This window comes from Panthera onca, chromosome D1 (assembly GCF_046562875.1).
Source record: "Panthera onca isolate mPanOnc1 chromosome D1, mPanOnc1 haplotype 2, whole genome shotgun sequence".
NCBI lineage: Eukaryota > Metazoa > Chordata > Mammalia > Carnivora > Felidae > Panthera > Panthera onca.
The window spans coordinates 66,000,064-66,022,070 of NC_138348.1; the positions used below are offsets into that span (position 1 = coordinate 66,000,064).

Genomic DNA, 22,007 nt, shown 5'->3' on the forward strand with positions numbered 1-22,007 from the left:
TTATCTTTCCATTGCTGAGCCTACTCATGTAGGGGCACAGCATTCTTTCCATTTATTTTGATTTTCTGTAACATACATAAATGAAATTTTATGTTTTGATGTAGGTTTTCCTTTTTTCTTGATAGATTTCTAGAATATTTCACCATTGTTGCTGCTAATGTGAATAGTTCTTTAGAAGTTGATTATCTGGTTTATAAAAAATCTCAATGTTGCTCTGAGAGCTTACCATCTTCCTTCCAATGTTTCATAGTTTTTTAGTTGTTTTAGATTTCCAGGTAAACATTATCATATACCTTAATTTCTTCCTTTCCGATTTCATACCTTACCTTACTACAGTGGATCCCTAATTCTCAGAACAATGTTTAATTGTAGGAATGACAGCAGATAACCTAAACAATGCCATTAAGTGTGCTGTTTATCTTTGGTTGATACCCTTCATCCAGTTAAGCAAGCTTCCTTTTATTACTTAATATGAACTGTATTTTTCTTTAAGAAATCAGTAATTTTCAGTATCAATTAAGATTATATAGTTTTTCTTCTTCAACGTAGGAAATTTTCATTCTATGTCTAATGTTGATCATCCTTGACCATAACGCAACTTGGTTATTATGTTATTTTCTAAATGCACTGGTGGCTTCTTAGTTTCCTTAATTTCTTTGCAGGTATATTCCTAAGCGGCACTGAGCTGGGTTTTTTTTTTCAGTATCCTTGTCTAGATTCTGTTACAGTTCTGCTACCTTCATATCTGGGATATACTACATTCTTCTCTATGCTTTGTTCCTGGTGACTTTTGTCAGGGGTATGTAGAGCATTCTTTTATGCTTCCTTTATTAAGGTTTTCTAACTCTTCAGTCAATTTTTTGAAATCTGTATTTTCCTAGAAAATTATCCAAGTCAATTTTCAAGATTATTAGTATATAAGGCTATGCTAGGGGTGCCTGGGTGGCTTAGTCGGTCAAGCATCTGACTTCAGTTCAGGTCATGATCTCATGGTTAGTGGGTTCGAGCCCCACGTCGGGCTCTGTGCTGACAGCTCATAGCCTGCGGCCTGCTTCAGACTGTATCTCCCTCTCTCTTTCAAAAATGAATAAACATTATAAAAAAAAAAAAGGCTAGGCTAAATTCACTTCTAATTTTGGAGGTCCCTAATATCCATATGTTCCCTTTGTTTCCAAAATTGTTTTCTCCTTTTCTTCTTTAGATTTGCTAAGTGTCTACTCTTTTCAAACAACAGCTATTATTACTAATTTTATTTTCTATTTCATTAATATCTTTTATTTTTAATTCCTTTTATTTTGGGAGATCTTATTTTTTCTGCTTCTTTGCTGTTTCTGTTTTCTTTTCTGATCCTTCCTGCCATGTGCGTATCTTTTAAGGATGTGCTGACCCTCAGTGAGTTTATCCACACAACATAGCAACATATGAAGCCTTTACCATTAGCCTATGTAGCCTATGCAGGCTACAAAGTCTGTATTAATCTGGAGTCAGAGTGGGTTCCAATTCCCCACTTCCTACTTATGAGATCTCGGCCAAATGTGAGCAGTTTCTTCATCTGTAAAACAGAAATAATAATACAGATTAAGTTTGAAACTATTTGCAAATCATTTAGCATAGAAACTTGCTCCTATTAGTAACTCAATAGGTGTTTGGTAAGATAAAACACCTCAGTTGTCCTATTTCTAAAAATAAGGGGATTGGGATGACTAATCCCCAATTCCCTCCCAAGTGCAAAAAAGTTTATTTTCAGTCTATCAGTTCATCCACCAGACAATCAACTGATCAAGCCACCCACGAACCCCCACCACAATTACTAAGCCTTCCACTTGAACTAAGTATTCCAAATGTCAGGAACACCAAGATGAATAATGAAAAAGTCTTTACCTTCCAGAAGCTCAGAGTCCTTAGGGAGTAGGGGTGAAGATCAACTATTAAACAGTAATTATAATGTAATATGGTAAGTGGTTTAATAAAGTCTGTGGAAATTCAGACTTTGAAAAGTATGTGCAGCAAAATCAAAGACCTAGGTTGAAAACCTAATTGAGATACTTAATACTAGCTGTGAACCTTCAGGCAAGTAATGTTGATGCTTTATTTCTCTTTCTGTCTCTATACCGTCCTGGTAGGTTAAGGATTGAATAAGAAAACAAATACAAAGTATAAAGTGCCAGAGTCACATGAACTCAGCAAATAGCAGTTGTTAACATTACTAATATTACAAGAGGCTATGGAAGTTAAAGAAAGCCAATTTACTGTACTTCAAGAGAGGAATGATAGGGTCTGGGGAATATCCCAAATGTGTTTACGGAACAAACCCTGAGGATTGGAAAAAAAAAAAAAAAAAAAAAAAAAAAGAATGAAAGGGCAATTAAGGTGGGTGATGCTCTTAAAGGGCAGAGAATTCTAATTTTTGTGTTCTCTGCTGCTAGCATTAAATCCAACCCACATATTCCTTCTCTGTCTCCGTTTTTTAGTAGGCTCCACGCCCAACGTGGGGCTCGAACTCAAGACCTGGAGATCAAGAGTCCCGTGCTCTACAGACTGAGGTAGCTAGGTGCCCCGTGAACCATGTATTTTCAATAAAGAGTGAATGGAAGAATACCCGTTAAATAATAAGGTTGGAGAAATAAAAGATTTGAGCGAAACTGTTGCAAGTATCATTTTACATTAAAGGGAACCTAGGACTTAGAGTCAGGAATCATGGAGCAGTCTTTTGACTACTGACCTGTGTTTATACTGGCTCCACAACTTACCTGCTGTTTGGCTTTAGCAAATTACTGAGACCTTGAATCGCCTCACCTACAAAACAGGGCTAACACCTACCTTACACAATTATGCTCAGAATTTAGTACCAAGCAATTATCCAAGAGCCTGGCACTAATAAAGCATTCAATAATGAAAGCGGCTGCAGCTAACTTCTCCTTTGGGTCTTTCTCAGTACCTGTGAAATGACAGGATAAGAACAAATTTCCTCCAATGTTCCAAAAAGCACTGAAAAATTATACTAGGTTTGCCAAGGACGAAGAAAGGCCCCGCCCGGCCCGCGCCACACAGGTCACCTACGCAAACTGCAGTCCTGGAGCCCGCATCTGCGTCGCTGAGCCATGGAAGGCGTGATCGATGCCAGGCCGTTAGAGAGACGGGGCCTAGACAGGCTGCATGTGAGACCCCGCGGAATCTCAGGAACACCAGCCCACACCACCATCCGATTTCTCTAGAGGCGAAGCCTCGAAAAAGGTTGAGGGGAGGCCGGAAGTGACGCAAGGTCGTGAGGAACCGGAAATGACCGCAGCACGCCGGAAGTTTACCCGTTTCCAAGGCAACGGCTCCACCGCAACTACGACCGGTTAGCTGTAGTCGGGACGCTGGAAAGCACCTCGGAGGAGAGGGTAGCAGCTGACGGCGGCCGCCGCCAGAGCGACTCGCGGAGAGTAGCAATCGAAGACGGCGGCCGCCTCACTAGTCATCGCGTTTGGAGGACAAACGGCCGACGTGGTCAAAGCGGCGGCCAGTTAAGGGAAAGAGTTAGCGAAGACAGGGGAAGTATCCGTGAAGACGGCGGCCACCTCTATAGGGGCTCTAGAAGAGTACGTGAAGACATCGGCTTCTCCCGCAGTGACTCGAGAAGAGTCAATGAAGACCTTGGCAGTGTCCCTCTGGAGAGAGTTAGGGGAGATGGTGGCCGCTGTTACAGCACCTCCTGGGAGACATTAAGGGGAGACCGCGGCTTCAGCAGCAGCGACGTGAATTTAAGTGAAGTCGGTAGCCACCAAACTAGTGACTGTGAGGGACCGGTCCGAGAAGACCGCGGCCTCCGCTTCAGTGATTCTTGGGAGGGGGTCAGAGAAGTCCCCCAAACCAGCGACTCCGGGGAGAGAAGCAGTGACTACCACAGCCGCCGCCTCAGTGACTCTTGGGAGGAAGGGAGTGCCGATGGCGGCCACAGCCTCAGTAATTCCTGGGACGAAGTAAGTGAAGATCGCGGCTACGCGGCCAGCGACTCCTCTGCGGTGAGCGTCAGCATAGACGCCAGCCGCCGCCTCAGTGGATTCTGGGAGGGAGAAAGTATAGACGAGGGTTCCCGCTGCTGGAGCTCCTGGGAGAGAACCAGGGAGGACGGCGGCCCCGGTGCTAGCGACGACGAAGGCGGTAGCCGCTGCAGTGGCTCGTGGGTGACAGCGAGTGAAGATCACCGTAGCAGTAGGGGCCTGGACTCGATTCCTCCCCGAAGTCCGCGGGATCGCACCATGCCGGTGGTGTTAGATTCAGGCCCCTCCACTTCCTCTAGGGAGACTGCAACCCCAAGTGAGTCAGACTACTTCTCTTGCCCGTCTCTGCCTCTCTTCTCACTTCACCCACATCACCGTTGGCCCTTTCTGGTAGTTTCGTTTCTCAGCTGTTACTCCTAATTTCCCTCTGACATATTTTAAGTGGGTCCCAAGGCTGTTCACCTGTTTCTCATCCTCCCTCCAGGTTTCCTCACTTTCTTCCCACCTGCTATATTCCCGAGACTTCCTACCCAGATTGACATCAACGCTTGTTAAATCTTATGGACCCTTGGCTTCTCTGCAGCATTTGACCCTGTGGAGATGACTTTAGATTTACCTAGTTTTCTTCCACTCTACTGACGCTCCCTTTCCCTTTGATGACTTTTCTACCATCCTCTCCTTAAATGCTGTCTCCCCCCCCCCCCCCCCCCCGTGGATAGTGCCATCACTGATGCTTTTTTTTTTTTTTTCCTGGTCGTGTACTATGACTTCAACCCCTTTGAAATCTTTATTATTCAACCATCCAGTAAATATTTACTGAGGGCTTACTATTTGCTGTATCTTAAGGATATATCAGTGAAGACGACAGACACATTCCTTACATTTTAGGAGGAAAAATAAATGAGCAAATAATGACTAGTGTGATGAATATTATAAAGAAGAGTACAGTGTCCTTGGCTTCAGAATGGGGTGAGGGTAGGTATCAGAAAAAAACTATGTATGAATACTGAGAGACACCTACCACTGAGATCTGCTGCAGACAAATATATACAGCTCCCTCTGGAACTCTTTGGCACCTCAAGATCAACATGAGAAAAATAGGATTTTGTGTCCATATGCCCTCTCCGTCCTTCTTGGAGTTACCCCATTATGCCTTCCTTATTTCACCCACTGTATGCATCCTATTTCCATATTTGTTGAATCTGTCTCCTTTTCTGTTCCTGCTGTTACTCTCAGTTGAGAGTTTCAGCGTCTCTGGTGTGGACCACTGTAGCTTCTTACAAGGTCTTCCTGAGTCTCTAGTCTTACCTTTTTGCTCCCCTTCAGGAATAGGATGGGTGTGTGTGTGTGTGTGTGTGTGTGTGTGTGTGTGTGTGTGGTTTCTTGACCACATCCTACAATTCATGCTGTCTAGGATGCCTTTCCCTGTCCCCATTTTATCTGGCAAACTTCTGTTAATCCTTGAAGATTCATCTTAGAACTCACCTTCCCCAGAAATCCTTTTCTTTCTCATTTCCTTCTATCCTGGCTGATTTAGAAGTCTTCTGTGCTTCCATAAGTTCTTATGAATATTTATCACTGTTCTTATTGCATTATTTTATAATTTTTTTGTTTGTATCTCTCTGTGAGTTCTTTGAGGATAGAGACCATGTTGCCTTCATCTTTTTATCTTTATGGTAGAGACCAAATTAATGTAGAGTGGATACATGGGTGGATGAATGAATGAATTGGGATGGAATGTGGTGGGGGAGAAAAGGCTGTAAAGTTAGATGTAGCCAAGTTAGTGGAGGGCGTACATTGTCATACTGAGGGTTTGGGCTTTGTTCTCTAGACTAGCAGTGGATAACCAGATGCAGTTAGTGGAATAGAGGCATGGAGTGATCAGGATAGTGTCCTTGTACATGATGGCTTAGAATGTCCTGTATAAAATGGATTAGAGTAGAACATCATTTGTAGATCTTGTATTGCTAGTTTAAAGGAGAATAATGAAAGTCTGACCTAGGGGATTACGTCATTAAACAATTATTAAGTGGCTTGGTTATTTTTGGTGCCCTCCTTATTCCCTTCCCCATATGCATATTTCTTAATTGTTCTTCAAGATCTTGCTCACATGTTTACTAAGTCCCAACGTCTTAATTTCACCTATACTCACTTAGGGCAATACTGTCATTTTTTTTTATTTTATTGAATTTATCCAAATACATTTTATTTTTTTTTTATTTTTTATTTTTTTTAATGTTTTTATTTATTTTTGAGACAGAGAGAGACAGAGCATGAATGGGGGAGGGGCAGAGAGAGAGGGAGACACAGAATCGGAAGCAGGCTCCAGGCTCTGAGCCATCAGCCCAGAGCCCGACGCGGGGCTCGAACTCACAGACTGCGAGATCGTGACCTGAGCTGAAGTCGGACGCCCAACCGACTGAGCCACCCAGGTGCCCCCAAATACATTTTAAAGTGTTGGTGGAAATAAAATGCATTAAATCCCTGTTCATTTGCCATCATATTATCTTAGTGCCTGGAACGTGCTAGATGCTCAGAAAGGATTTTGAATAAAATGTATAGCATTTTGCTAAGGGGTGGCATGAGATGCAATTCCATCCCTCAAAGAAATTAACATTTGAGTTATTGAGAAAGGACATACACATGGATAAGTAGTAGTACAAGATTGCCTAGATTTTCTACCAGAAATGTCGGTGAGTTCTTTTGAAAACAGTTTGAGGTCAGGAATCATGCCTTTTTGTTTAGGAAATGCTTTGATTAAACTCTGTACTCTTCCTCCCTCAACAGCTGTTCATGCTGAGATATCTGTATTGCTTCTGGCTTACAGTACACATTAAATATTTCACAGTCACAATGCAGTCTTGTGATGTTTGGAACATTAAATTATAAAACATAAGACCCCTAGAGTGTATGAAGTAAAAATTGTGACCTGCCATTCCTTTCTTAGTGTAGTAGTATGAGAAGGATAAGAAAAGTATATTGATAGAATGTATCAGCCTATGTGAGGTGAGGCTTTTGTAAAGTCTTTATCACTGGAGAGTAGGCCTTTGTTACAGAGAATGCACTGGGTATATTTCAGAATGATTACTTTCCCCCTTCCCCTGCCGAAGACATGAAAAGAGTCTTCTTGACTTTTCACAGTGATAACCTGGTGGGATTTACCCTAGTGGGGTAAAATCTATGAAAATGTGGGGGCCTTCTAAGACTGTGGCCTCAAGAGTTTCTCACTCATAGGCTAATACTTTCCCGACATCTAGCAATTTGTCACAGTTACCATTTCAGTGCTTCTAGGAGTTTATGGCTCCAGTGGCTTCTGCTCCAGGTAAGCTGAACTTGTTTGTGCTTCTGTATTTGTGTGTCTCTCCAGACTTGAGGAGGCAGTTGACCTTGAGACCTCAGTTCTCTGATAAATCCAAGAAAAATAATTGATTTTCTGTTTGACAGCTTTTTTCCTGTATCTATGCGAGTGACAACTTCAATGCTCTTTACGTGTTAGAGCTGAAATGGAAGTCTGATTAAGATGTTAACCACAAATATCTTTGTAATAAATTATTTGGAAAATCAAAGTGATTTTGTGCTTTCTATTGAATCATTGCTTTAGGCTTTTTTTTTTTTTTTTTTTTTTTTTTTTGTAATATATTTTAAGCAATTTTTCAATAGGTGCCCAGAAGAAAGTGCATTTTGGTAACATACATGATGCAGTACGGGCTGGAGATGTAAAGCAGCTTTCAGAAATAATAGAACGTGGAGCCAGCATTAACGAAGTTGACATTCTCCATAAGTTTTCCCCTTTACATTGGGCAGCACATTCTGGAAGTTTGGAGGTAAGAAGCTGTATAAATTATTAAACTGAAGTTTACAGCTGTTAGCAATTTTGAAAATTTAGCAAATAGGATTGAGACTTTATGCTAGGTATTTGAAATATTTTTCTTTTTCCTCTTTTTTTAAAGTTTGTTTGTTTGTTTGTTTGTTTATTTATTGAGAGAGATAGAGTGTGAGCCGGAAGGGGCAGAGAGGGAAGGAGAGAGAGAATTCCAAGCAGGCTCCGCACTGTCAGAGCAGAGTCCCAAGGGGGCTCAAACCCACGAACTGTGAGATCACGACCTGGGCTGAGATCAGGAGCTGGATGCTCAACTGACTTAGCTACCCATGCGCCCCAGAAGTATTTTTCTTTTTCAATTCATCGTGATATTTGTTGTTCTGGTTACTGTACCTTTGTAACAAATTGTCCCAAAAGTTAGTGGCATAAAATAACCATTGATACTCAGAAGCGAATCAGGAATTTGAATCTCATGGATAGCTCGTCTCTTTTTCATGATGTCTGGGGCTTCAGCTAGAAGATTGAAATACTGAGGCTGAAATCTTCTGAAGGCTTGTTCACGCAGATGTCTGGTGGAAGATGCAAGCTACAGGCTGGCTGCCTTAATTCCTCTCCATGTGAACTTTTATGTGAGGCCTCTCCACCTGGGCTAATTTGTGATTCCTCACAATGTGGTGGCTGAGTTCCAAAGGCAAGCCTGGAGGGTAACTTACAGAGGGTAACATATGAATACCTAATTCTATCAAATCTTAATATTTTTGCTATGGTTGCTTTAGATTTTTAGAAAATAAATGGAACCTCACAGATGTATTTGAAGTCCCTTAGCACCCCTCACGGGTGCCATTCCTCCCCTAACAACTCCAGAAGTAACTATTACCCTGCATTTGGTGTTTGATATTCCCATGTAGGGGCACCTGTGTGGCTCAGTCAGTTGAGCATCCGACTTTTAATTTGGGCTCAGGTCATAATCCTAGGGTCATGGGATTGAGCCCCATTCACCGTGGAGCCTGCTTGGGCCTGCCCCTCCCTCCCTCCCTCCCTCCCTCTTTCTCTCTTTCTTTCTCTCTCTCTCTCTCTCTCTTTCTCTCTCTCTCTCTCTCTTTCTCTCTCTCTCTCTCTCTCTCTCTCTCCCTCTCTCTCTCTCTCTCTCTCTCTCTCTCTCCCTTCCCCTTGCCCCCTCCCTTGCCCTTGGGCATGCTCTCCCTTTCTCTCTCTCTCAAAATAAATTAAAAAAATACTATCTATGTTTTATGTTGTTATTAAATGATTGTATCATTGTTCTTAATAACATTTTATATAAATGACATTATACTATGTTCATCACCCTGCAGCTTTTTGTGTTCAACAATGTATTTTTGAGGCTTAACTATGATGGCATTTATGTACTCCATTTCTTTCAGGCATGTTATAATTATTCTTAGACTAATATCATCCATTTTTCAATGGCTATTTAGTTGGTTTTCTTTTTTAGCTAGTACAGGCAGTGCTTACTGAATATTTTTATGCAAAAGTTATTCTCAGGTTGTGTACAAGGCCAACTGCACTTTTTCCTCATGATTAGAGATTATGTGTGGAGAACTTATTTTAATTACCGCATTTCCCTAGCCGGTAGGCTGCAGGAGGTCTGCTATGAAGTGTTTGTTTTTTCTCCCTACCACACAGAGACTGCTTTCTATGAAAATGGCTTCTCTGTGTGATTTCTTGTTTGTTTGGGTTTCTCTGCTTCTCAAAACTGAATCTGGCCTGGAGAATCTCTCTGCCAGTTGTGTGCCCCACTTGAACTGTTGTAAACAAGGATTTTTTGATTTGGCCTATTAGTGGCTTCCTCTCATCTAGGAAGTATGTGCCATGATGGTTCTTTCTCAGTTTGTAGCCCTGGGTGGGTATGTTCTCTGTTTCCTTCCATATCCCTATTGGATCTACACTTTGGCAGCTTTCCCATTTGTTTTATAGCTTCGGATGTTTCTTAGTTTCATCAAGGATAGAGTTTTATTCCTGTTTTTCTTGCCTTTTTTTTTTTTTTTTTTTTAATGATTTCAAAGAGAGTGGGGTTTCCTCTCTTTCGTGGTATCCTTTCAGCCTTTCTGATTACTCCCAGTCTTCTTTGGTTAACCTCCTCTGACTACTCTATAAATATAAGTATTTTTTATATTTCTGCTAATAGCCTTTTCTCTCCTACTTTATGTACTCTCTCTAGACAGTCTTTTAGCATTCCTTGGTTTTATCACTACTACATAATTACTGATTTGCTTTCTCTCTTGAACTCTGCTTATGTATCAGGTGCTTGATCAATAACAGCACATACACATCTGACTGGATCTCTAATTGGTCTGAAACTAAACTAGTACTCTTTTCCCTCCCTTTCTTAGTTTTCCAGGCTATTGACTTGGCATCATTCTTGCATTGTCTCCATTTTTTCCAGAAGTGAAACACAATATCAACATTTGTCTGAAGGTGCACTTGATAATGCAGTGAGAACTGATCATTAGGTCATTGATTTTGTTCCATCTTTGTCTCCTGAGTTTGTCCTCTCCACCCTTTTAGCCACTGCTTTAGATCTAATTGATTTTCTTCTTTTGAAACCTTTAAGTCTGTGTAGTGACTCTTTATCCCCTATAGGATAAATTTCAAGCGACTTAATATAAGAGACTTCTCTCTGCAACCTTATCTCCCATCATACTTGTTTTATTCTGTAATACTGGTGACTACTGTCATTTCCTAAACTAGCCTGCTGTTCTTTGTTATCCTAGACTTTACACATACGGTTTTATCTGCCTGGTTTCACTCACCTCTTCCTACTGGTTACTTGGTTGAATTCCAGGTCAGGCAGCACCCACTTGGCAAAGGTTTGTGTGTCTCCCCCCCACCCCCCCAACATCCCTTAGTAACTTACCTAGGAGCTACACCTAAATCTTACACATATTTTTAAAACTATATTTATTTGTATTTATCACACTGAATTGATCACTTTGAATCTCTTTTAGATTTTGAGCTCTTTGAAGGTACCATTTGGGTTTTGTTCCTCTTTTTTTCCATATTTGGCATATTGGATTCTCAATAAATGTTTGCTGTATAGCTGAATTTACTGAACTAAATATATATACATTAAAAAAAAAACCCCACATATATATATGTGTGTGTGTGTGTGTGTGTGTGTGTGTGTGTGTGTGGTTTTTTTTTTTTTTTTTCTTATGATTTATTTTTGGGACACGCCTGGGTGGCTCAGTCAGTTGCGTGTCTGACTTTGGTTCAGGTTATGATCTCATGGTTTGTAGGTTCGAGCCTGTGTTGGGCTGTGTGCTGACAGATTCTGTGTCTCCCTCTCTCTCTGTCCTTCCCTCCACTCATGCTTTGTCTCTCTCTCTCAAAAATAAATGTTAAAAAAAAATTAAAAGATTTATTTTTAGAGAGAGAGAGAACAAACAAGTGGGGAGAGAGGGAGGGAGAGGGGGAGAGAGAGAGAGAGAGAGAGAGAGAGAGAGAGAGAGAATGAATCTCAAGCAGGCTCCATGCCCAGCACAAAGATGACATGGAGCTTGATCCCACAACCCTGAGATCATGACCTGAGCCAAAATCAAGAGTCAGATGCTCAACTGACTGAGCCACCCAGGTGCCCCTTAAATTTATATTTTAAGTGTTAGCATAGTGCATAACAGATATTCCAGAAATGTTTGTTGAATTTTAACAAAAATAAGTTAAACCAAAACGTTTTGGTGCCTGTGTACCTTTCCATTTAAAGATCATCTCCTCATTCTCTACTTGACTACTACATTAATGCTCTCACATTTTGTTGTCCTTTCTGAAATTTCTTAAGACTGTGGTACTTATGTTGGTAATATAATCACTAGATAAACAACTAGTGAAAACTATGCTTCATTAGACTTCATTTTTTTTTTCTTCGTGAGATGAAATCAGCTCTTGAGCCCCTATGGTAAACTTTTTATTTCAGATATATTTTTTACTTCCAGAATTTCTTTTTCTTCTTTCTTTTTTTAAAAATAACTTGTCTTGGGGCGCCTGGGTGGCTCAGTCGGTTAAGCGCCCGACTTCAGCTCAGGTCACTATCTTGCAGTCTGTGAGTTCCAGCCCCGCGTCGCGCTCTGGGCTGATGGTTCAGAGCCTGGAGCCTGTTTCCGATTCTGTCTTGGTCTCTCTCTGCCCCTCCCCCGTTCATGCTCTGTCTTTCTCTGTCTCAAAAATAAATAAAACGTTAAAAAAATGTTTTAAAAATAAAAATAACTTGTCTCTTTGTGTATATTTTCTTTTTTTTTCATTTTCTGCAATTGTATTACTACTTTCACATTTTAAAGTTAACTTGGAAATATAATAGTATTTCATATATTTGGATAGGAATCAATATTTTAATATTCATGGACACAAAATAATTACAATTATTTGAAATTAAAATGAATCTTAATAATCTATAATTGAACAATAGTCTCAAAAACATAGATACTTATAGTTTTATTATAATTCATATAATTCATTTTTATCCACAACTTTGAAATTGAATTGTTTGCAAACATAGCATGAATTAAGCAAAACTTTAATTCAATTAATACATTTTTATGAGTGTGTATTTATTTCTATTAAAGATTTTATTTAAAAAATTTTTAATGTTTATTTATTTTTGAGAGAGAGAGACAGAGTGTGAGCTGGGAAGGGACAGAGAGAGGGAGACAGAATTTGAAGCACGCTCCAGACTCCAAACTGTCAGGACAGAGCCTGATGTGGGGCTTTAACTCATGAACCACGAGATTATGATCTGAGCCTAACTAAGATGGACACTTAAGCAACTGAGTACACAGGTACCTCCCTCCTTTTTTTTTTTAATAAGTGCACTCTTTTTTTTTTTTTTTTTTTAATATGTTTATTTTTGAGATAGAGGCAGAGAATGAGCGGTGGAGAAGCAGAGACAGAGGGAGACACAGAATCCAAAGCAGCCTCCAGGCTCTGAGCTGTCAGCACAGAGTCTGAGGTGGGGCTCTAACCCATGAACTGCAAAATCATGACCTGAGCCGAAATTGGACACTTAATGAACTGAGCCATACAGGGACCCCTTTTATGTTTTTAAGTAATCTCTATACCCAACATGGGACTTGAACTCACAACCCTCACAGGGTCAAGAGTTGTATGCTCTGCTGACTGAGCCAGCCAGGCTCCTATATGTGTGTGTGTTAAAAAAATTTTTTATAAGTATACTCCTTAATCGCTGTTTCAGCCACTCCTCACTCACCTCCTCTCTGATAACTATCAGTTTGTTCTCTATAGTTATGAGTCTGTTTCTTGGTTTGTCTTCTCTTTTTTTTTTTTTTTAACCTTTGCTCGTTTGTTTTGTTTCTTAAATTCCACATAAGAGAGAGATCATATGTATTTGTCTTTCTCTGACTGACTTATTTCTCTTTGATGAGTCATTGTCATCATACTTTCCTTTAATTTTTTAAAATGTTTATTTATTTTGGGATAAAGAGACAGCACTAGTGGGGAAGGAGCAGAGAGAGAGAGAGAGAGAGAGAGAGAGAGAGAGAGAGAGAGAGAATCCCAAGCAGGCTCCACATTGTCAGTTCAGAGCATGACGTGGGGCTTGAGCTTATGAATTGTGATATCATGAGCTGAAATCAAGAGTCAGATGCTTAACCAGCTGAGCTACTCAGGTGCCCCTCCTTTAATTCTTTAAATATAAATTCTTTCATTCTTATTTATTTATTTTTTAAAGTTTATTTATTTTGAGAGAAACAGAGACTGTGTGAGTGGGGGAGGGGCAGAGAGAGGGAGACAGAGAATCTCAAGCAGGCTCTGCCAGTACAGAGCCTGACATGGGGTTTGAAGTCACAAAACCTCGAGATCATGGCCTGAGATGAAACCAAGAGTCAGATGCTTAACTGACTGGGCCACTAGGCGCCCCTAAATATAAATTCTTTAAAAAAAATTCCTTTTAGTTATCCCAAACTGTTTATAATAACTGCTATATTAAGTCATATTAAGTCCAACCCTGGGCCCTCTCAGATATTGTTTCTGTTGATCATTGTATACATCTCATAATTTTTTTTGTTTGCCTAGACATTTTGAAAACAGCGCTTTTTTTTTTTTTTTTTTTTAATTGAGAGAGGTAGAGAGAGTTTGAGTGGGGCAGAGGGTGAGAGAGACTATCTCGAGCAGGTTCCACGCTAGGCCTGGAGCCTAATGTGGGTTGTGATCCCACAACCTTGGGATCAGCACCTGAGCCGAAATCAGGAGTTGGATGCCCAACTGACTGAGCCACCTAGGCACCCCAGAAAACTGCACGTTTTAGATTATATATTGTAGCAGCTTTGAATTCTGATCTTATTCAGGTGTGCTTGTTGCTATGTGTTTGCTTGTTGACTTACCTGGACTAAGTGTATGGAATCTGTTCCCCACAGTGTGTGGTCGCTGCTTAGTTTTTTTGTTTTTGTTTTTAAAAATTCTTATTTTTTTAAAATTAAAAAAAATTTGTTTAAATGTAGCTTATTGTCAAGTTAGCTAACATACAGTGTGTACAGTGTGCTCTTGGCTTTGGGGGTAGATTCCATGATTCATTGCTTACATACAATACTCAGTGCTCATCCCAACAAGTGCCCTCCTCAATGCCCATCACCCATTTTCCCCTTTCCCCAGTCTCCCCATCAGCCCTCAGTTTGTTTTCTGTATTTAATAGTCTCTTAAGGTTTACCTCCCTCTTGTTTGAAACTATTTATTCCCCTTTCCTTCCCCCATGGTCTTCTGTTAAGTTTCTCAAATTCCACATTTGAGTGAAAACATATGATATCTGTCTTTCTCTATTACACTTAGCATAATACCTTCCAGTTCCATCCATGTTGCTGCAAATGGCAAGATTTCATTCTTTCTCATTGCCAAGTAGTATTCCATTGTGTATATAAACCACATCTTCTTTATCCATTCATCAGTTGATGGACATTTGGGCTCTTTCCATAATTTGGCTATTGTTGAAATCGCTGCTATAAACATTGGGTACATGTGCCCATATGAATCAGCACTCCTGTATCCTTTGGATAAATTCCTAGTAGTGCTATTGCTGGATTGTAGGGTAATTCTATTTTTAATTTTTTGAGGAATCTCCACACTGTTTCCCAGAGTGGCTGCACCAGTTTGCATTCCCACCAACAGTGCAAGATGGTGCCTGTTTCTCCACATCCTTGCCAACATCTGTTGTTTCCTGAGTTGTTAATTTTAGTCACTCTTACTGGTGTGAGGTGGTATCTCAATGTGGTTTTGATTTGTATTTCCCTGATGATGAGTGATATTGAGCATCTTTTCATAAAATATCTAGGAATAAACCTAACCAAAGATATAAAAGATCTGTATGCTGAAAACTATAGAAAACTTATGAAGGAAGTTGAAGAAGACGCAAAGAAATGGAAAACCATTCCATGCTTATGGATTGGAAGAACAAATACTGTTAAAATGTCAATACAACTGAAAGCAATCTACGTATTCAATGCAATCCCAATCAAAATTGCACCAGCATTATTCTTAGAGCTAGAACACACAATCCTAATGTTTGTATGGAACCACAAAAGGCCCTGAATAACCAAAGTAATGTTGAAAAAGAAAACCAAAGCGGGAGTCATTACAATCCTGGACTTTAGCCTCTACTACAAAGCTGTAATCATCAAGATAGTATGGTTTTGACACAAAGCAGACACATAGACCATTGGAAGAGACTAGAGGATGCAACCTGGGTGGCTCAGTCAGTTAAGTGTCGGATTTCAGCTCAGGTCATGATCTCATAGATCATGAGTTTGAGTCCTGCATTGTGCTGTGTGCTGATAGCTGAGCCTGGAGCCTGCTTCTGATTCTGTGTCTCCCTCTCTCTCTGCCCCTCTCATGCTCTGTTTGTCTCTCTCAAAAATAAATAAACATGAAAAAAAATTAAAAAAATAAAGAATGTAGAATTGGACCCACAAATGTATGGCCCACTAATCTTTGGCAAAGCAGGAAAGAATAATATGTAATGGAAAAAAGACAGTCTCTTTACCAAATGGTGCTGGGAGGACTGGACAGCAACATGCAGAAGAATGAAACTGGACCACTTTCTTATTACCATACACAAGGTAAACTCAAAATGGGTGAAAGACCTAAATGTGAGACAGGAAACTATCAAAACCCAAGAGAGGAGGGGCGTCTGGGTGGCTCAGTCGGTTTAGCACCGACTTCAGCTCAGGTCATGATCTTATGGTTTGTGGGTTCGATTCCTGCATTGGGCTCTGTGCTGACAGCTCAGAGCCTGGAGCTTGCTTTGGATTCTGTATCTCTCTCTCTGTCCCTCCCCTGCTCGCATTCTGTCTCTGAAACATAAATATAAAAAAAAATTAAAAAAAAAAAACCCGAGGGGGGAAAATGCAACAACCTTTTTGACTTCAGCTGCAGCAACTTCTTTTTTTTATTTATTTTTAAAATTTTTTTTCCAATATATGAATTTTGTTGTCAAATTGGTTTCCATACAACACCCAGTGCTCATCCCAAAAGGTGCCCTCCTCAATACCCATCCCCCACCCTCCCCTCCCTCTCACCCCCCCCCCTCCCTCCCACCCCCCATCAACCCTCAGTTTGTTCTCAGTTTTTAACAGTCTCTTATGCTTTGGCTCTCTCCCACTCTAACCTCTTTTTTTTTTTTTTTCCTTCCCCTCCCCCATGGGTTTCTGTTAAGTTTCTCAGGATCCACATAAGAGTGAAACCATATGGTATCTGTCTTTCTCTGTATGGCTTATTTCACTTAGCATCACATCTCCAGTTCCATCCACGTTGCTACAAAAGGCCATATTTCATTCTTTCTCATTGCCACGTAGTATTCCATTGTGTATATAAACCACAATTTCTTTATCCATTCATCAGTTGATGGACATTTAGGCTCTATTCATAATTTGGCTATTGTTGAGAGTGCAGCTGCAGCAACTTCTTACTTGACACATCTCCGAAGGCAAGGGAAATAAAAGCAAAAATGAACCATTGGGACCTCATCAAGATAAAAAGCTTCTGCACTGCAAGGGAAACAATCAACAAAACTAAAAGGCAACCAATGGAATGGGAGAAGATATTTGCAAATGACATATCAGATAACGAGTTAGTATCCAAAGCAAACTCAACACCCAAGAAATAACCCAGTGAAGAAATGGGCAGATGACATGAATAGACACTTTCCCAAAGAAGACATCCAGATGGCCAACAGACACATGAAAATATTCTTACTATTTTTTAAAAAAATTTTTACTTTTTTAAATAAATTAAAAAAATGTTTTATTTTTGAGAAACAGAGACACAACGTGAGTGGGGCAGGGGCAGAAAGAGAGGGAGATGCAGAATTGGAAGCAGGCTCCAGGTTCTGAGCCGTCAACACAGCGCCTGATGTGGGGCTCGAACCTACAAACTGTGGGATCATGACCTGAGCCGGAGTCAGATGCTTAACTGACTGAGCCACCCAGGCCCCCAAACTTTTTTTTTTTTTTTAATTTTTTTTTTTTTTTAAAGAAAATTCTTATCTTTAAGCCTGGCTTCCTAGGGGTTACTATTGCATCAGTGACTGATCAGAGGTTGTGCTTAGGTACCTTGAGCCCGTAAGGTTTCTGTCTTTTGCTGATGAGTCTGTGTGTGGCTTGGGGAATGTTTTCCAAGTCCAAGCAGTTTATTATAAGTCAGCTTGACTTTTTTTTTTTTTTTTTAATTTAAATTTTTAAAAATAATGTGTTTAGCCAGGGATATATAGCCAACTTGGGCCCTCTTCAATCTTTCCTGAGAATAAGCAGCTTTGTATATGTAGATGGCCTTTTAGATTACAAGGGATAAGTGGAATCTTAGCAAGGCCCACTGGCTCTCTAATTTCTTGGGTGTTTCTATTAGTTTTATGGGAGGTCTTTTGTTCTTTGTCTTACCCAGTATTGTGACTTCAGGTGAGCTCTGATATTGGCTTTCCCAGATTGTTGGCCACTTGGGTTTGGAATTGTTTTTGACTATGTGCTTGGGCATGAAATTTTCAGTCCCTCCAGCAAGACAGTGAGCTGTTCAGCTGGGGAGAAATTCTGTACCCTATAGCTGTGGGGTAGGGATAGTTGTAGTCTCAGGCTAATCTGCCACAGATTCCACTTGTTACTGAGATTCAGAAGATTTTCTTGAGGTAAATGCTTCTTATTTTGCTATATGCCTCTGATGAATTCCCAGAGTCTTTAAATTGTTGTTTTTGAAAACTTTATCTGGTTTTATCATTGCTTCTTGGGGAGGATTTGCCAAGCTCCTCATTTAGCCATTTCTGAAATCTTATTGATTGGTCAGTTGATTTTTGGCAAAGATACAAATGCAATCCAATGGAGAACAGATGGTATTTTCATTAAATGCTGCTGGCACAATGGAACAGTCGTATGTGAGAAAATGAATCTCAACTTATATTTGGCACCTCATGTAAAAATATACTCAGAATAGATCATAAACAAAGGTAAAACTTAATCTTGTAAGACTTCTGGGAGAAAACATAAGTGAAAATATTTGCAAATCATATATCTAAGAACTTGTAGCCAGAATATATGAGACTCTTATAATTTGGTAGTAAGAAAACAAAAAACCCAAATAAAAAAGGAGTGCATGACTTCAATAGACACTTCAAAAGTACCAATTGAATGGCAATTGGATGGCAATTGAGCACATGACATGTTCCACATCATTAGCCATTAAGGAAATGCAAATTAAACCCACAGTCAGATGCCACTACATACCTATTAGAATGGCAAAACAAAAACAAAAATGATACTACCAAGTATTGACAAGAATAGGGAGCAACTGGAACTCTTGTACATTGCTAGTAGAAATGTAAAATGGTATAGCCACTTTGGAAAACAGCTTGGTAGTTTCTTATAAAGTTCAACATATGCTTTACTTATGTTCCAGCAATCCTGCTTAAACATATTATCTAGGAGAAATAAAAAACTTATACATGAATGTTTGCAATGATTTTATTCTCCTGTAACTGAATGGTGTTAGCATACAGTAGTCTGTCCCTAAATATTTGTTGATAAATTGATAACTTACTGTGATTAGTAGTGAAGTTGAGCCTTTTTTTTGTCATCATATTTTATTGGCCTTTTATCTCTCTGACAGGCAAATGATACCTAAATGTTAAAAGCCTTTTAACAAGTGATGCAGCTATAACTGATGTGACGGTGTATCCCAATGATACAATCAATTCATTCATTCATTCTTTCTTTTCTTTCTTTCTCTCTTTCTTTTTTAAATTTTAAGTAGGTTCCAACCCAGTGTGGTGCTTGAACTAATGACTCTAAGATGGAGAATCTCATGCTTTACCGACTGAGCCAGTCAGGTGCCCCCATACAATAAATTCTTTTTTTTTTAATAAAATTTTTTTTTAACATTTATTATTGAGAGACATAAACAGAGCATGAGCATGGGAGGGGCAGAGAGAAGGGGAGACACAGAATCCGAAGCAGGCTCCAGGCTCCAGGCTCTGAGCTGTCAGCACAGAGCCCGATGTGGGGCTTGAAGTCACGAACTGTGAAATCATGACTTGAGCTGAAGCCGGTTGTTTAAGCGACTGAGCCACCCAAGTGCCCTGACAATAAATTCTTTAAAAAGAAACTTCTTGCAGATAGAATCTCCAAACTTGAACATATGAAGACAGTAATACTGTATGTGGCTCAGACCTCTAGTATTGTAATCTATTGAGACCTATGTTAATTAAAATATTAAATGAGGATGCATTTGACCCTTGCCCATTTTTCTTTTTCTTTTCTTTTCTTTTCCTTCCTTCCTTCCTTCCTTCCTTCCTTCCTTCCTTCCCTCCTTCCCTCCTTCCCTCCTTCCTTCCTTCCTTTCGGGTTTCAGAACGAGAGCCAAAGCGAATCGGTTGGGGGAAGGGCAGAGAGATGGAGAGAGAGATTTCCAAGCAGGTTCCACAATGTCAGCACAGAGCCTGATGCAGGGCTGGAACTTAGGAACCGTGAGATCATGACCTGAGCTGAAATCAAGAGTTGGATGGTTAACCTACTGAGCTATCTAGGTGCCCTAACCCTTGCCTCAACCATTTTTTAAAGCCACTTAAAAAAATTTCTTTTGGGGGTGCCTGGGTGGCTCAGTCGGTTAAGTGGCCGACTTCGGCTCAGGTCATGATCTCACGGTCTGTGAGTTCGAGCCCCACGTTGGGCTCTGTGTTGACAGCTCAGAGCCTGGAGCCTGTTTCAGATTCTGTGTCTCCCTCTCTCTGACCCTCCCCCGTTCATGCTCTATCTCTGTCTCAAAAGTAAATAAACGTTAAAAAAAAAAAATTTTTTTAGTGTCATCAGAATAACAATGTTTGCTCTGACAGAAGCTTTTGGCCCCCTTTAAAGATCTATGACAGAGGTTGCAAATTGGCAGCCATTGAGTGAAGTTGACTCACAGATGTGTTTTGTTCGGCTTACACAGTATTGGTGAAATAAAGGATTTGGATCAGCATTTCACTTACAGCAACAACTGGCTGGGATTAAGTAGCATCTACATTTTATGGGCAAGGAATGTGATCTTCACTTTGCCATAGCTCCCACCATTCCCTAATGTTTACCCCAAAAAAACCCCACAAAAAACAAAGATCTAAAGACATAAAAAACCAGTTTTGCCTTATCACTTGTTAACATGATTATCTTCTTAATTTAGTGTCTTCACTGGCTCCTCTGGCATGGAGCTGATATCACCCAAGTAACCATGAGAGGTTGGACAGCAGCTCACATAGCTGCAATCAGAGGCCAAGATGCTTGTATGCAGGTAATAATAACTTTGGTTACTTTTTTAAAAACTGGTAAGTTTAATTACTTTAGCATAGTTTGGTTGGGTTGTTGCTTTTATTCTAATAATTTGATCCGTAGATTTAGTTCTTTGTCCTAAACAAGAACTTACTGAATTCTGTGACTCAGATATTTTGGTACCAACAACTTAAACAAAGTATGTGAGACTGGGGATCCTTTTATCTCTGAAGTTATTGGCTATCTGATAGATTGTTTTAAGGGCTGTCATAGACATGCCCAGATTATCTCCTTCATAGCTTGCCACGTCTAAAATTTCTTATTTAGTGTAATTTTTTTTACCAGAGTTACACATTAATATATGCAGGATCTAGCTTATTAGAGTAACTAGATATAATCAGTGTACTGAAATAAACTGGAATTTGGAGGAATACAAAATTGTATAAGCAAACAGTTCCTGGGTATAAGAAGCCTGAGATTCTATTTGGGAATGGTAAGCATTTACTCAGTGAGTTATAAAACAATACGGAGCACAGTCTATGATTAAGATTCTAATGATTGGAAGGTGATAGAGGAATCATAAATGGAGGAAATAAAACTTCATCTAAGTCTAAAAGAACAGGTTGATTTCAGAAAGTTAAATAGTGAGGAAGCATTGTAAGTAGAGTTTATATCAGGAGCAAATAAAAATAATGATTATCACTTTTTATGTGTCAATTACAGTTTTCCATGCATCGCATCATTTAATGTAACAATCTTATGTGTTCCCCTTTTTATAGATAAAGAAACAGATTCAGAGAGTTAAGTACCTTGCCTAAGTAAGTGACAAAGCCAGGACTGGAACCTAGATTTTATTCTATTAACCTCTATCTGTAATTCTATGTGAAATACTGGAATTGGAAAAATAAGGGTGTTCAGGGGATAAACTATTATATGAGTTTGAATTGTAGATGTTTTGTTGTTATATACTATTATGAATTAAGTGTGCATAGCCAGGTATGTAAAATATCTTAGAAGTAGAATAAAGATTAATTTGTATAAGAGACAGAGTTTTTATATGCATACTAATATATACTCTTACACATACATATAATACATGCATACTTATACATACGTACACATGCACATGAGCGTTAATAGAGGAATGAAGTAATGAAAGCAGTTTTTCAGGAGATTATTCTAACAAGATTTATCAAGGATTACCTAGGATGAGGAGATGATTTGGAGGCAAGAAGACCAGTTAGAGACTTTTGGTGTCATCACTACCCATAGAGGGAGAAATTTTATGGTGGCACTGGGAAAGAAAGAAAATGATTGAAGACATCTTGCAAAGCAGGCATTGATAGAATAGAGTGAAAATTTAAATTCGTTTAAAATTTATTTTAAAAATTAAAATTAAATTTAAATTCATTTAATTTTAAAGACAGAATGACAGATAAGTAT

At 39.6% G+C, this 22,007-nt stretch overlaps 1 protein-coding gene and 1 long non-coding RNA gene across 2 annotated transcripts in view; one reads left to right on the top strand and one right to left on the bottom strand.

The window, feature by feature from the left end:
• On the bottom strand, nt 1–3,245 carry LOC144612914 (uncharacterized). Its single transcript, XR_013550095.2, has 2 exons — nt 3,061–3,245; nt 1–2,938 (listed from the first exon to the last, which is right to left on the bottom strand). It is a non-coding gene; the product is annotated as an uncharacterized LOC144612914 (long non-coding RNA).
• A 33-nt stretch (nt 3,246–3,278) lies between these two features.
• Nucleotides 3,279–22,007, top strand: part of ANKRD42 (ankyrin repeat domain 42) — a gene marked incomplete at its 5' end in the record, with an annotated part of 72,970 nt that continues 54,241 nt past the window's right edge. Inside the window, 3 exons of the mRNA XM_060605487.3 lie at nt 3,279–4,302; nt 7,647–7,810; nt 20,479–20,586. Of these exons, the coding sequence (XP_060461470.3) occupies nt 3,279–4,302; nt 7,647–7,810; nt 20,479–20,586 (1,296 nt within the window). The remainder of the gene's footprint in view (nt 4,303–7,646; nt 7,811–20,478; nt 20,587–22,007) is intronic.